General features: G+C 41.3%; 1 protein-coding gene across 1 annotated transcript in view; it reads left to right on the top strand.

The window, feature by feature from the left end:
* Positions 1–4,958: 4,958 nt before the first annotated feature.
* The window catches only part of dna2 (DNA replication helicase/nuclease 2), a 112,848-nt gene continuing 105,443 nt past the window's right edge, over positions 4,959–12,363 (top strand). The window contains exons 1-7 of the mRNA XM_080770701.1: positions 4,959–5,170; positions 7,155–7,211; positions 7,780–8,842; positions 9,014–9,101; positions 9,854–10,003; positions 10,296–10,479; positions 11,002–11,150. Coding sequence (XP_080626827.1) covers positions 5,138–5,170; positions 7,155–7,211; positions 7,780–8,842; positions 9,014–9,101; positions 9,854–10,003; positions 10,296–10,479; positions 11,002–11,150 — 1,724 coding nt within the window. The 5' untranslated portion in view covers positions 4,959–5,137. The remainder of the gene's footprint in view (positions 5,171–7,154; positions 7,212–7,779; positions 8,843–9,013; positions 9,102–9,853; positions 10,004–10,295; positions 10,480–11,001; positions 11,151–12,363) is intronic.

Raw genomic sequence — 12,363 nt, 5'->3', positions numbered from 1 at the left:
TATATTTTTTTCTGTAGACCATTGCTATGGTTTATGTATCCTGTAGTCTTGAAAAGTATAAACTGGTCATGTTTTGTCATGTGTACTACTTCCCATGTTTAGAATAAGGGCTTCTTAACACAATACAAAAGTTCCATCTCCACACATGAGTCTCCTCCCATGTGATGTGATGTGCTGTATACAGTACATATCTGTATTTCTGCTTGTATGACCATGCATGGTTGAGGCGGGTGAGCTATTCTGATGAGCATGCCAACGGTATTAGTGCAGCCGCGCCCGGCAGCCGGCGAAAACTCATCAAACCCTGTACACTCAAAACACTGCCCCCGCTGCCACCCTTAGATCTCCATATATGGAGCTGACCTGTTCTGACATTCCATATGTTGATCTGACCTCATCAAACCCTGTACACTCCCACACGCTCCATATATGGCCAGTACAGAATTAATTCCATATGTGCATGTGACCCCCCCCCCATGCCAAAGCGCCAGCACTCACCCAGCAGTCTGCCGTCACCCTGGCGGATGCGTGCATTCGACCTTGCCCTCAGGGCGTCTTACTGGTTGCGAACGCAGTGAGCACTTACTATGAGACCTAGCAGATCATGTCTGTCTGTGTGTGTGTCTCTGTGTGTGTGTGTGTGTGTGTGTGTCCCACCTTTGTGCCCATATATGGAGCTGAGTGATTTGTTTGTGATTGACACTCCATATTTGGACGTATAGCTGCTTTATGAGACCTAGCAGATCATGTCTGTCTGTGTGTGTGTGTGTGTCTGTGTGTGTGTGTGTGTGTGTGTGTGTGTGTGTCCCACCTTTGTGCCCATATGGAGCTGAGTGATTTGTTTGTGATTGACACTCCATATTTGGACGTATAGCTGCTTTGGGGACTCTGGTTATGGCTAAGTTAAAAACTTAACTTAAAAATAACTTAACTTAAAAAAATAATAACTTAAAAATAAATCTTAAAAAAACCCAAATATGTACGAGCTGCGTTCGCTTCCCGCGTTTGCGCGTCTTACTGGTATTATTATTCCGAAGGTTGCTGGTGTAAAGCGAGGACGAGTGTTCGTCATTTAAGCCTGCGGTGTTGATAATGTGGTAGCCCTGAATGCAAGATCGCTGTATCTTTCCTGCACCTCTTCTTCAATTGAGGTCATACGGGTAATCTTAATGCCTGGAGATAGGCGGAATAACCGAGTTGAACGCTACTTGACTCTGTGGGATGCTGGTCTAGGCTCTGTCAACTGATGCCTTTAACTCAAATACTGTTCTAAATCCAACTTTACTCGACTGACTCAACAACAACTCAATGAATCTTGTTCTACTCCAGCAGTTGTGTGTAATGAGGGAGATAAAACCGTAATGATTTTACAATTTTACAACGCTGAAAGTGTTTGAAATAGTTAATGGTTTCCAGCCCAGGCAGGCCAGCATGCATGCATTCAACAGGTTATTCTGGGAAGACCGGAGAAGAAAGGATCAGTTCAAATCAATTTAGAGGGTAAAGGCGTGGGAGAGAAAAATGGCTGAAAAAGGGCCTGGAGGAAAGGAGATGGAGGAGAGAATAGACAGAGAGAGGAGTGAAATGACAAGAGGGAGGCTTGGGGTCAAGGAGCATAGAGGAGGAAGGAAGATAATGTATGAGAAGACAGTTGAAAGGATGAAAGAGAAAGTGAATGATGTAAAGAGGTTAAGGAAAAGAGAGGAACAGTCTTCCTGTTTTTGTTCACTAGCGGTTTGTCTGACTGGCTTGACACGATGTTGAGGACTCACAGAAACTGTTACAGCACACACAGTTTGCGTGCATTGTACTGGATGTGGATGCACATACGGCATACGCACCACACATGCTGCATGCACTCAAGCACGCACGCACGCACACACACACACACACACACACACACACACACACACACACACACACACACACACACACACACACACACGCCTGAGACATGCTGCCATATCCTGCTGGCTGCTGCCAATAGAACAGCTGACTTTGACACATACGTGTGTGTGTGTGTGTGTGTGTGTGTGTGTGCATCAGTGAACCAGTCCAATGATACCTGAAGGTCTTGGACCGATGGTGCCATCAGGACCACATCATCTGCAAAAAGCAGTGATGCAACCCTTAGGTCACCGAGCCGTATACCATCTCCGCCACGACTTCGCCTCGAGATCCTGTCCATGAAAATCACAAACAGGATAGGTGACAATTTGCAGCCCTGGCGGAGGCCAAGGCCAACCCCCACCGGAAACGAATCTGTCTCGATTAAAAAAATAATAATATATATATATATATATATATATATATATATATATATATATATCTTTGTTTCCACTACTTGAAGAGTGAACTGAATGACCAGGTGACCGATGATGACCGTCCATGTAATAATTTACTGACAAGTTGGAGGTCAAGAAATTCAATAGAAAAATGGAGTTACAATCTCAAGAGGCCACAACTCCGGCGTTGGTACGTTATAACCATTCTGGAATGTGTGTGGTGGGACAATGCTGAACTCTGTGCATGTGGGGGCACTGGGGCCAATGCAGTTTGGAGAAAGAGAGAGAGAGAGAGAGAGATCTTAATGAATGCCTACAGTGTCTTACCACAACCTGCTATTGTGGTTTAGTTCCCTACATAAGACCTGTTGGCCAGACAGCAGACACTCACACATACATACACATACCATGCTATATGTAGGTCTGTAAATTAGACTAGAGCTTGACTCATACGCTACCTTCCACAGTCATCAGTCAAGTTTAAGAGCCCGCTGACACAAGCACCCCCCTTCCACCATCGCTATACACACACACACAAGGCTACCATTTAGCTCCACAGTGGCTGTTATACTACTTTTCCAGTGAAAAAAATCTGTCCAACAACTCCCCCGGTTTGAGCAGGTTCCTGTGGCCTAGAAGCTTTGCATGTACAGTACCTCCTTAATACGCGCGCACACACACACACACACACACACACACACACACACACACACACACACACACACACACACACACACACACACACACACACACACATGTCTGACTGCTAGAATACAACACAACATATGTATGTGCCAAATGACTGTGTGTCTGCCTAAAGTGACATTTTTAGATTCCAAGGACAGTCTGTTTCCTCTCTAGCTTTCTATTGTTCTTGTGATGCCAGTGGATTCTTTGGGGAGCAGTGCAGCTTCCAGGATTCTGAACCTGGGCTACAGCCAATAGAAAGCCGGGGCTGCTACTATATTAACTAGTCTCCATCTAGCATTTGTATGGAAAAACTTAAAGTGATGTCTAACTTACAAACTGCGTCCACGTGGCTTTGCTGCCACCTGTTGGTGGTGGTGTTGGAAGATAAGTTATTAATAGTTGGGCTTAATCAAATTGATTAAATTGATTATTATTCAAATCAAATAATGGAATTCCATATTGTGCCGAATATAAGGCGACTCTGATTATAATACAACCTAGCCTGATTATCAGACTGGGCTGGATCCAGGCTAAAGACAACCCCCCTCATCGATTATAATACTACCCTGTTTTTTTAGGATATTTCAATTGAAAAACAAAACAAGAAACATAGTCTTATATTCAGCACAATAATTTCAATAACAATTTAAAAATGTATCCTCTAGTGAAATTTCAAAATAAAAATAAAATAAACAGAAACGTCTCTTCCTTCTCTGGTAATTAATGTGCAAAACTATATTTTTTATTATTCTATATTTTATGAAAGGTCATCGTGCAATGTCATGACCATCAATTAAATTAAATTAAATTAAATTAAATTAAATTCAATTCAATTCAATTCAATTCAATTCAATTCAATTCAATTCAATTCAATTCAATTCAATTCAATTCAATTCATGACCATCCTCTCCAGACGGTCTCAAGCAGGCAGAACATAACAAATTGACCTGAAACTGCTGAAAGTTTCACAAATGAATGTGTTGTCCTTTTTTGACATGCAGTCTTATACTATTTATCCCATTGATTTACCCCTCTGATTTTGTTAGACCTTATGTTTATTAACCTTTTCCTATGATGACAATAAAGATACTGACTGAACTGACCTTTGTAATAGTTTTGACCCAGAACAACCAGGGAGTGAAAATGATGATCCATGACCATGACGTCCCTTCACTAAAACAATGTGGAGGAAATGTTATATATTATATTTTCTTCCTCCATAGCCTAGTTTGTATATTGTGTTGAAGGCCTGATCAGTGAACATCGATGTCATTTATTTTACACAATGTAATGAATGATTCATTGTTATTTTATTTAACCAATGATTGATTGATTGATCGTGTTTATTAACAGTTTGCAGAATTACAGTACATTTCAAGCAGAGGGTCCACCGTTATATATACTGTATAGAGTTTAAATGGATTGAAAACGTTCCTTAGTTTTTTTTAAACCTAAACCGTAGTAAGGTAACCGTGTATATGATGCTTTATTTTCTTATTTTTTTGCATAGAAGTGTTTTGTAGGCCTATGTCTTTAAATGTTTGGATGAAGTGAAAATGACCCTGATGTAAACAAGTATTAATTAGTGCTTTTCTGGTTTTATCCTCTTAGCAGATTTTGTATTGACCTGTACCTTCCTTGATCTGTACTGCAAACTGTTAATAAAATGTTCAATCAATCAATAAATCAATCAATCAATGAATCAAGCAAGCAAGCAATCAATCAAGCAGGTTTTTCGTTTGATCCATACTTTGGATCAGAAGGTGGCGGTAATTCACCAACAAGCTGGATGCAAACCACCGTAAAACAAAATGAAGAGAAGAAGAGGGAAAGCTGTATGTCATTTCTTATTTCCGTTTCCGTTGCGGGAAGTAGGAATTTTTGCATAATGTTTGGCGCGCCGCTCTGCAGCAGCTCTTTACTGTACATTTACTGTGTTGTTGTTCTTAAACAGAATGAAATACCGTCTTGAAGCAGCCGCGGCTTCAGGATAAATAAATAAAAAGTGTCGCGGCGACAGGTCTCCATGGTGTGGGCTTCGATTTCACAACGACAATATAATTCATCAAGACAGGAGTGACAAAACAACGAGCCAACGCTTCCTGATCAAACAGTCTTTATTGCAGACCAGCTACAACTGCCAGCAATAACAACCTGAAGCCATGAACAGGCATACCAAACTAAAGAAAAATCCGGTGAGTTGATTTAGGTTTGATTGATTGAAAATTGTATTAACAGTTTGCAGAATGGGTACAGTTCAAGGAACTGCTAAGTCGAATAAAACCAGAAAAAGCACTAAGAATTGTTTACAGGTCCATTTTCAATTCATCAGAGGTACCATGCTTTCAGTAGCAGTCACGTTTTGAAAATCAAAGCCTTTCTTAATGTTTGACTCGTTGGAGTGGACATGGTGCTTCTGAAACATCCAAATTGATCTGAGTCAGGACCCTGGTTAGCCCCGCAAGCAGAACCCGAATGTAGTAAAGTTTCTGACACTTTTATGACTTTACTGCATTGGGTCCTGCTTCACGTGGGGCTGTCGCCAGTTACGCACAAACAAATACAATGTAAACACTCCATGAGACGGACTTCTGCGCGCTTTTACCATGGTTATTCATGTATTGACTTACGAATGTGCGAACTATAAGTACCTTACATACCATACCGACACATCTCCTGTGTCGCGGAAGCCGTTAAGTATTTTTAATCCATGATTGATTAAAAATGTCGCTTCTTCCTACCTTGTTTATTGACACCTCATTGTACCGCCTATCTGGCTAGCTAGTGGTGCTACAGCTATGACGGAGCAGATCAAAGGCAGGGACGTTGCCCGCAAAGCCAACCGCACATCGGGAGGCGGTACAATAAACGGTAAATAAACAAGAAGAAATCAAAGCGACATTTTTAATCAAACATGGATTAAAAATACTTAACGGCTTCCGCGACACAGGAGATTTTATCAGAGGTATGTAAGGTACTTATAGTTCGCACATCCGTAATCAAACACAATACAAAGCGCGGTAATAGCGAGCAGATCGAAGAAAGGTTGAGTTTTTTATATCCGCGTTCCAACAATCGCATTGGAAAATCTTAGCTTGACCAGGGACCCTACGGGTCAGCCCGGTTCGGTTCGGATTGGGCTGACCCAGGGGGTTCCGAGAGGGGCTAGACCCTGGTGAGCTTTTGAGTGGGTCCCAGGATCGGTCCCCACTCTGAGGTCTATTGCATTAGCTTCTTCTCAACTATTAATACAATTGTATCGCTGGCCTCTCTCATAAACATGATTGTTCGACTCTGCTCTGCTGTGATGACGCTTAATGTCAAACATTAACAAGAGTTTCATGAGTTATTGTAGCCATGGTTCACATGACACTCGTAGAGTCATAGCTCAAGATTGACACGTAGAGTTTTTTCGATTCTGACAAGAGTGATATCGTCAGAATCGGAAAAAACTCTACGAGACAGGCTGGGATGGCGACAGAGTACAGCATCTTGCAATGGGTCTGGTCCACAAGATTCGATACACCACCAAGATACCCATGTACGTACCTGTCTAAATACTTCCTTAATGTAAACGAAGTCTACACCCACAACACCAGAGGGTGCAACAAACCATGTACAACCCAGATTCGGCACAAACAAGGGACTAAATTATTTTCGCTCCTATGCCACCAAAACGTGGAACGCCCTACCAACAGTCATTAAGACAAAACCGCTCTCAAAAGTCACCTATACGGACGGCTGCAATTCGAAACTGGCCCCTTAAAATCTGAATCCCACGTTATTCCAACCAGTTCCTTTCCCCTCCATCAGGCACCCCGGCTGGCCAGGGGGAGGCAGTTTAGTGACCAGGATTCCATTTCAGTGTTTTTACCTTTTTTGTCGAGCCACCTGACGCTATTATGCATCCAGAATGAAAACAAAGCAATGCTGGATGGTGGACATCACGTCTTTTATTCCACCAGAATCACCTCTCCACCTGACCTCACACAGCCAAGTGGGCCCAACAGCCAGTGTAGTGCATTGTTTGCTTTACTACACACAATTGCACTTTTCAGCTGCATTCTCAGCCAACAAGTTAACCAAAACACAATTTTTTTAGACACCATTTATTTAATTCTGATTAGTGGAGAAAATTTCTGTAGTTGTTGTGTTATCGTGCTGTAATATGTCTCACAGGTCGCCACAGCAGGACAGAGGAATATATCATCATTTTTCTCCCCACCAAAACAAAAGGTAGGATGTCATAAATAAAATAATTTTAAAACCATATTTTATACTTTCACACAAATAACAGGCCCACAACAAGTCACACCGGGACCCGTGTACTTGTAGATCTGCTATTTTTTGCTACGTTTATATCTCTCACCTAAAATCTTATTTTATTCAAATTAATCATTTTGTATAATCAATTAAAGGTAGAGTAAGTGATTTCACTTAATTCAAATATCACTTATTTTTTTGTTTTGTTGTGATAATCCTCCCTACTATAGAGTGTGCTGACCATATAAGGAGTTCCTCCCTGTCCCCAGTTAACCCCTGGGGGTCAAAAAACCGTAGGTTTCGTTTTTGACTCTCTATCTTGATTGGACGAAGGCTTAGGTCCCACAGCCAAAAACGAAACCTAAGGTTTTTTGAGTGAAATCACTTACTCTACCTTTAAATTGAGTACTACGATTAACTTTTGCACCCCTCTTCAATGTGTTGAACAATTAATCAAACATACATACATATTATCCAATACACTCTTCTAAAGGAGTTTCTAAGGAAAACAAAACTCATGTTTTCACTGTGTTGCTTTCAGGGCACACCATCTATCATCATCATACCAACATCCACTGCCACAGCACCTACCAAGACTGTACCTCAGAATAATAATGCTAGAACTTCCCTTTCCAAACAGTTTTCTTCCTCCCCACTGCAATCTCTGTCCCTATCCAAGACGAGAATCCTTGGGGACCTAGAGAATATCCCCCCTTCATCCCCTGACCTGATCTGTTCATCTCCTGACATGATCCCAGACTCCCCAGACATTCAACCCACTTGCACATCGACATCCAAAGGCGGAGGTCGGCAGGGCTGCCTCCAGTCCAGCAGAGATGCCTCTGGGCTGGGGAAGGTTGACAAGCTGTCCCCTGTCTGTCGGAGTTCACACAGAGAGAGGGGGGAAGATACAAGGTCTGGTTCAGTAAAGAGACTCTTCAGCCATCACGATGAATCCAACAATGCCAAGAAGAGATCCAGAACCGACAACGCACAACTGACCAGAACAACCTCGGACCCCAAAACGAGTGGGGTGAAAGTAACCAGTTCTGCCGTTACTTCCCTGAAAAAAACATGCTCCCCCAGAGACCATTTATTAAAAGACTGCCTGCAGTCGATTGGCCAGTCTGAAACATCGCAAGGGTCAGCGTTCAGTTCGTCAAAAGCTAATCAACCGAAATGTGTTGACAGCAGAAAGCAAGTGATATCACTGAAGCCTGTTTCTGTGAGAAGGGTTTCCCTCCAGTCTTCCAAGGGCTCAAGTGAACAGGAGTGTGCATTTACTGTGATAACAGAACAGAAACCCACAGAGGAGAAAGCCAGTCTCCCAGCCTTAACACGACACACATCCACACACATTCTTGGCACTGCACCTGAGTCAGATACATGCACACTTTATGCTGCAGACAAGCACACACCTGCTATCTGCGCTGCCACCGTGGTGCTGCAGATGACTGGTTCAGAAGCGGAAGTCCAACGTCCTCCGGTAGATGGGAGGGCATCTCCAGGAGCAGTAGCGACCTCATCGGAGAAAGACAGAGTTTCGGTGACATCAGTGGACCAAGGCACGGCCATGATATCATCCGACCACAATGGATTTGGAGGTATACCTTTACAATCTTATTTATATCAGACAGAGAAGCAAAGGAATTGGAAGTGTAAAAGCTCATTGATTCCTTTGCATACAACCTTTTCAACAAGTTTAAAAAAAAAAAAGTATTTTGAACAACTTTATGCAGTTATACATTAGGCTATTCCATTTTTCTATATTGCAGGAATTGAGACTTTGGATGACGGGTGGTTTGATGAGCCAATGGATCAGAGCACTGCCAATGTCCAGGTGGAGAAGTCCAAAACTGCACGGTGCGTGTGTGGGTGGAAACCTTTGCCACTATTTCCAAGAGTGTAATCATTGAGCCAAATCATGGCACATTTTATTCTACATGGCCTGCTGCACTAAAGCATTTAGTACAGTGTTTTGAAATCCTGGGCAGATTCTCAGTAAAATGTACGAATTCCTAATGGTTTGTTCCTTATGCTGTCTCTTTTTCAAGATGTGAAAGAAAAGCTATTTGTTTATTTCATAAAAAGATATATTTTTTTACACGTGGTTACATTTGGCATTTGAACAATTTGTTGTAGTGTAATTAGTAATGCAGTGCGTTTTGTTCACAGCATATATGAGTGGCTTACATTTGGCTAAACTGCCAACAAAAGTCTATACTGTATATCGCACTGTATTTAAATGAAATAGTTGAATGTGACTTTTACTGTCTGCCCTTATATTTTAAAATATTATATTATATATATTATATTTAAAAAATTGGACACACCTGCCATTAAGGGTTAGAGAAAGAGAAATGTGTTTACTAGGAGAAGGTTCCAATTACGTACGTTAGACTCATTCCCTTCCTATCTCTCTCAGATTACAGGTGCTCATCGAAACTATTAACAGCCAATGTACACAGTGTACACAGTTTTATTAACTATTATAGTTTTTTTACATAATAGGTAGGCCTAGTTAAACAACTAGTCGACTAGTAAACTAGGCAACTAGTCAACTAGTAAAAATCTAGTGAAAGCCCTAATATACGTATCTATCTCTGTCCCTATAGTAAAGTACCAGACCATGTGATACTGTGTGGAGGCCATAACAACCGCTACTGGGTTCTGGATGTGGAGGAGAAGCCCAGAGAGAAACGACTGACAATCACCTCTTCTAAAGCACTCCATCCCACTGAGACATGTCTGCTTAAAGATGGATGGTAATAGTGTGTTCTCAATCCGCTGTTTTCTCTCCCTTCTTTTAGAATTCTTCAGACTCGCATGCTGAAAATGGCAGACCTACAAGCTCACAATGCATTGCATCGCATCCGCGCTGCGTTGGGAAGTTATAGGTTGACTATGTTGTGCTGCGTGGCAAAATAGTCTGGGTTTATTCACATTGCATGCATGTATTCCATGTTGACTGTCAGACTGCCTCTACTAACTACATGTGTCTATTCACTGTTTGCCATGCAGTTCAATTGCACAAATCCACTCTCTCTGTGACTCCAGGGAAACAAGCCCAGTCTCTTGTGGCAGTGTGGTACATCTGGAGGGCCGTTGTGATGCTGGTTCCTGGCTGGTGGACAGGGAAAAAGGCTTTCTGGTTCTGCTTCCTGATTACCTGATCTCTGGAACCAGCGTTGCTAACTCCATCCGCTGCATGAGGCGTGCTGTGCTTTCTGAAATGTTCAAGGTAAATGGACACCATGAGTAGTATTCACAGTGTGCGCCTATAAAATGATGTGACATTTTCAACTATGACTGAACTTTCATGTGCTTAAGTTTCACATTCACTTTTTATCTCACCAGAAATATGACTTTGATTGGTCTAATATACTTTACAAACATAGATACACACATACACTGTATCATACAGACGTAAAAAACACCGGTTAAAACTAAGCAGTTTATGAATGTAACCAATTTGTGGGAAGCTTCCGCAACAATTAATTACGTCTCTAATACCTGTAAAATTGTGATCATGTGAAAAATAAAGTTGATGTCTAGCTGCTATCCTAGTTACTATGAAGCACACTGTACTTGTTTTCTCTTATCAGTCAACTACACATTAGCATTATAATTCTTGTACTACAATTATTTCAGATTTTGTTTATATTAAATAGTAGAATACTTTAGTACTCTATATACTGAACCAAATTAGTATGTAGATTCACCTTTTAGTAAATCTAGTTGGTTCCTTTTCTGTCCATGTCAGAGTTTTGACGGTGGTTCGAAGCAGATGCTGAACGGTACCATGGTCCATGAAGTATTCCAGAAGGCTGCAGTGGCTAAAGACTTCTCCACGGAGACGTTGGCACGCCTTGCAGATGAAGCACTGCACAGCCCTCAGCACCTCGGAACTATGTAAGTGTATGTCTGTCCGTGTTTGTGTACAGTATGTGTCTCTTGTGCACATTATGTGTCTGGTAGACTAGTCTCGCCTGGCCAGACTGTTGCCTCTCGCAATTTTCAAAGAGCGGGCGGGATCTGGACAGCCCACATGACCTGGGACAAATGTAAGTTGGTGTGTCTCTATTTAGTGACGGATCAGCAGTATAATAAATGGGTGCATTACACCAGTGGTTCCCCAAACATTTCAGGTCGAAAAAAGAGATATTAGACGTTTGCCTAGTGAAAACGGCAGATCTACACACACAACCCGCCGCTTCACTTCAAGTTTGTAGAGCAGCTATTTTCACTACTTATTCATTATTCTTTTTATTTATGGAATTTCTTAGATAATTTTCTTTGTTTTTAAAATGATTGTACTTTTTTTACACAAAAACAATATATACATGTTTTTTTTTTAAGTAGGAAAAGAAAATGCGACTTTTACTCGAATTGTGACCAATAAAAATTAGGAAACATCTGTTTCTGACTGTCACTGCAGGTGCGCGCCTGCACGGTTAACACATTCCCTCCCATTCACTAGTTAATTGATTAAGAAGATAGTGTTCATATTTTTTTCATTAGATATGTGCATTCTTGGCTACACATCTTGAAATGGAGAGCAATGGTACTTCCTGTTTGCGGTCTGAAGTCTGCATCAATCTCAACAGGGATTAGGCCTAACAAAATAATACTTTGGTCTCCGGTTGCGCGACCCAGATGATTTTATTGGCATTTGGTGAAAAAAAGAAAAGTCAGACCAAAAAGGTCTTTATATATGGATATATATATTTATATTTATATTTATATTTATATTTATATTTATATATTTATATATGGATATATATGCAGCCCAACAAAACGTACACCTGCCCAAAGCCAAAGTAGCCCAGAACAAAAAGGAGGAGTTGTTTAACGACATACTCTACTTACTACGAGAGAGAAAATTCGGCATCTCCGTCCCGGAGAGCACGACTGGTGGATCCCATCTGCTGACTAAGTTCAGTTGACGTTACTGTGTAGTGTGTGTGTGAGTTAGCTAGCTAACGTTAGATATGTTTTTTGTCTTTTAACCTGTAGCACTAGCTAGCTATACTCTGGCAAATATTGAAGTTATTCCATCATTGGAAGCCATTGCCGTAGTGGATAATTAAAAAAAATAATCCTTGTTACCCATCCCCACAAAATT

This window comes from Protomyctophum bolini, assembly GCF_963924005.1.
Source record: "Protomyctophum bolini genome assembly, chromosome: 1".
In the NCBI taxonomy this organism is placed as follows: Eukaryota; Metazoa; Chordata; class Actinopteri; order Myctophiformes; family Myctophidae; genus Protomyctophum; species Protomyctophum bolini.
Note: the sequence above shows the minus strand (reverse complement) of the source record. Positions and strands in the feature narration are given on the sequence as shown.